This window comes from Kryptolebias marmoratus, linkage group LG5, assembly GCF_001649575.2.
Source record: "Kryptolebias marmoratus isolate JLee-2015 linkage group LG5, ASM164957v2, whole genome shotgun sequence".
Taxonomy (NCBI): Eukaryota; Metazoa; Chordata; class Actinopteri; order Cyprinodontiformes; family Rivulidae; genus Kryptolebias; species Kryptolebias marmoratus.
The window spans coordinates 1,776,246-1,779,920 of NC_051434.1; the positions used below are offsets into that span (position 1 = coordinate 1,776,246).

General features: G+C 48.7%; 1 protein-coding gene across 1 annotated transcript in view; it reads left to right on the plus strand.

The window, feature by feature from the left end:
• The window catches only part of macf1a (microtubule actin crosslinking factor 1a), a gene marked incomplete in the record, with an annotated part of 165,057 nt that overhangs the window by 140,108 nt on the left and 21,274 nt on the right, over window positions 1–3,675 (plus strand). Inside the window, 3 exon segments of the mRNA XM_037975753.1 lie at window positions 2,435–2,596; window positions 2,681–2,851; window positions 2,946–3,115. Coding sequence (XP_037831681.1) covers window positions 2,435–2,596; window positions 2,681–2,851; window positions 2,946–3,115 — 503 coding nt within the window.

The window sequence follows — 3,675 nt, forward strand, 5'->3', positions numbered from 1 at the left end:
GGTTTAGAGTCTAAACAGGACCGGGTTTAGATCCAAACAGGACCGGGTTTAGAGTCTAAACAGGACCGGGTTTAGATCCAAACAGGACCGGGTTTAGATTCAAACAGGACCGGGTTTAGATCCAAACAGGACCGGGTTTAGATCCAAACAGGACCGGGTTTAGAGCTCTGCTGGATGACTTCCTGTTCCTAAAAGTCGAAGCAGGTTTATTTATTCAGGTTTGATGTAATGTTTGGGTTTTTTCAAACTAAAAGTCTCTAACAGAAACAGAAGAATAACAGATCAGTTTAAAGAAGCTTTAATGTTTATTCTAATAACCCAGATATTTGTGTTATTTAACGTCATAATTGTTAAATTAATAAAGATCTTTTTTCTGTAACTTGCAGTCAGTTCTGATCTGTTATTGGTTGAAAGAACTCAACATTAATTATCAGTTTCTGGTCTTACTCTCCTGCGTCTCTCTGTGTGGCCGTTTGGGTTTTGGCTCCTGCTGCTCCTCAAACCGCCATCAGATCTAAATCTCCCCTCTGTGGCTTTCAGAACCCCCACTTTATGTTCCTGCAGACCCCAGCTCGACAGGAATTCGTCCCAGAACCGGCCCGGTGTCGGAGTTTTCCCCGCCGCTCCGACAGTGGATGGAATGGTGTGAAATTGCAGGAGCTTGTTTTGTGGATTTGGTGATTTATTGACTGAAAAGGTGGTTTTAAAAGGAATTTAGCAGAAAGAGTTTTATTCCCTCGGATGTTGGCTGCAGGAACAAACGTTTTAAAGCTTAGAAAGTTCTCTGGATTCTTTGTAATTTCATGTAATTAAACTCAAATGTCCGTTTAGAGCTGGATGAATTACAAACATGCATTTAAATTAAGATCTAATTCTCCAAATTGCTTTTTATTAAAAGTTGGTTTTCTGCAGTTAAATAAATCTTTCTTCCAATGAACACGATTCAGTCAGGAGGAAGATGAAGTTTGTTTCTCCTCGGATGAAACTGAGTCTAATTAATGTCTTCGTTTGTCATCAAACATGGCAGATAAATAAAAGCTGCAGCTCGGGGTTTAATATTTCTTTCTTTTTGGTTCATATTTTCCTGAGTTAGGATTGATGAACTGATCTCGTTCAGGTTTATTCTGCGTCGTTTTGCTCCTTTAAAAGATGATTTGGATTAATGTGGGTTAAAACATCTGAAAATGGTGAGAACTAGCCAGGTTTAAATGACATTAAGTTGCTTCTTCTGATGATTTTTAATCGAGGAAGTTAAATTTGGCAGATTGATGATGGATCTGATGGTCTTTAGTGTCAGGCGGCTGCTTCTTTTGTCGCCACAACATGGCTCCGGCTCGGCGGTGTGTGTGAGTAATGTGGCCCGACAGGCCGAGGTGTGTGTGTGTGTGTGTGTTTCATTCATGCACTCGTTTAATCCCAGTAATCCCTCCGTCTCCTCTCGTGTTTTTTGTTTCCCGCTCCTCAGGTTCAGGATGTGGGCCGATGTTGTCGTGCAGATTAAATCTGTGTTTTTACTGCCTGGTTTGTTTTTAGAACCCGTCATATTTGACTAAAAACACATCCTGGGATTCAGGAAAGTGAGTGAAATAATCCTGGAAGAACCGCAGGAATCCGACCAGGTTTATGTTCCTGGTTCTGAGGGTCGGGTGTTTAAAGAGTCTCAGTTATTCTCCTTTAAAGTCCTGATTGATTGAAATAAATCCTGATCGGAGCGTCGGAACATCGCTGCAAAGAATTATGGGAAACAATCATCTGGCTTTTTGAAAGAGGCAGAAGAGAAGCTGCAGTTCTTCTAATTTTGTCTTTTTCTTCATCGTGTTTGTTCTCCTCCTCCTTCATTTACTTCATCTTCTTCATGTCCTCCTCCTCCTCCTTGACCTTCCTCCTCCTCCTCTTCTTCATGTCCTCCTCCTCCTCCTCTGTAGACGTCTCCACAGCAGTTAGTTTTTTGTGATCTCCTGATGCTTAAAAGCTGCTCATGGTTTGTTGTAGAGATGAACAGATCAGGTGGAACCTCAAGCACCTGGTTCTCTCCTGGTTCTCTCTTGGTTCTCTCTTGGTTCTCTCCTGGTTCTCTCCTGGTTCTCTCCTGCTTCTCTCCTGCTTCTCTCTTGGTTCTCACCTGGTTCTCACCTGCTTCTCTCCTGCTTCTCTCCTGGTTCTCTCTTGGTTCTCACCTGGTTCTCACCTGCTTCTCTCCTGCTTCTCTCCTGCTTCTCTCCTGCTTCTCTCTTGGTTCTCACCTGGTTTTGCCTCCATCCCACCTGATCCTCCTCCTCCTCTTCTTCTCTGTGGAGGAGCGTCTCCCTCAGGACTCTCAGTCGGTGAAATATTGGTGGGAACGCAGCCGGTTCCGTCGAGCTGCTCCTGAAGAGCCTGAAGTCTCGGCGGTTAATGACCGATGTCTCTCTTCTTCTTCTTCTCCTCCTCTCAGGCGGTGGAACGGGAGCAGGTGGACAGCATCCAGCCGAAGCTGCAGCACGTCAACGCCGTGGGTCAGGGTCTGATCCAGAGCGCCGCCAAGCACACCAACACCCAGGCGCTGGAGCACGACCTGGAGACCACCAACCTGCGATGGAACTCCTTCAACAAGCGGGTACGACTCCGGGGAACGCCGTCGTCTTTAACACGAGACCTCACAGGAAGACGGGAATAAAATCCTCCCGTTTCCTGTTCTCAGGTCGCAGAGCGGATCGCCCAGCTCCAGGAGGCCCTGTTGCATTGTGGGAAGTTTCAGGACGCTCTTGACCCTCTGCTCAGCTGGCTGAGCGACACCGAGGAGCTGGTGGCCAATCAGAAGCCTCCGTCTGCTGAGTACCGCGTGGTGAAAGCCCAGATCCAGGAGCAGAAGGTGAAATGGTTTGGGTGTTTGGTGACGGGGATTAGCTGTGGCAGCCATCTTGGATTGAAGCTCAGGTGGTAACAAACGTTTGGTTGTTTCTCAGCTGCTGCAGCGGCTGCTGGACGACCGCAGGCCGACCGTCGAGATGATCCGAGCTGAGGGGGAGAGGATCGCCGCCACCGCCGACTCCCAGGACCGGGAGAAGATCCGGATCCAGCTCCAGAACCTGTCGGAGAGGTGGTCGGACCTGCTGGACAAGGCCAGCGGCAGGCAAGTCCCGCCCCGAACCGAACCGAACCAGCCAGCCGGGGTTTTAATCTGGCTCCAGAAGAAGCCGAAGCAGCGTGTAATCTGTAATCTGCAGCTCTGTTCTTACTGCTGCTTCCTGCAGTCCAGGAGGTTTCAGGAGGCTCCAGTTTTCAGCAGAGGAACAAACGTTTTATTTCCTGAAGCCTGAAAACGAGCCGAAGACGTTCTGACTGTTTGTTCATCTGCCTCAGAGCTAAAACACCAGCTGACATCAGCAAACACTAGCTAAAAGCTAACAAAAGTAGCGGTCCTCCTCTCACCTCCTCCTCTCATCCTCCCCACCACCCTCTCCTCCTCCTCTTCTCCTTCTGTCCTTTTCTTCTTCTCTCACCTGTCCTCACCGTCCTCCTCCCCCTCCTCCTCCTCCTCCTCTTCCTCTCCCCTCCTCCCCCTCCTCCTCTCACCCACCCCTCCTCCTCCTCTTTCTCTCCTCCTCTCACCCTCCCCCTCCTCCTCTCACCCCCCTTCCTCCTCCTCTTTCTCTCCTCCTCTCACCCCCCCTCTCCCTCCTCTCACCCTCCCCC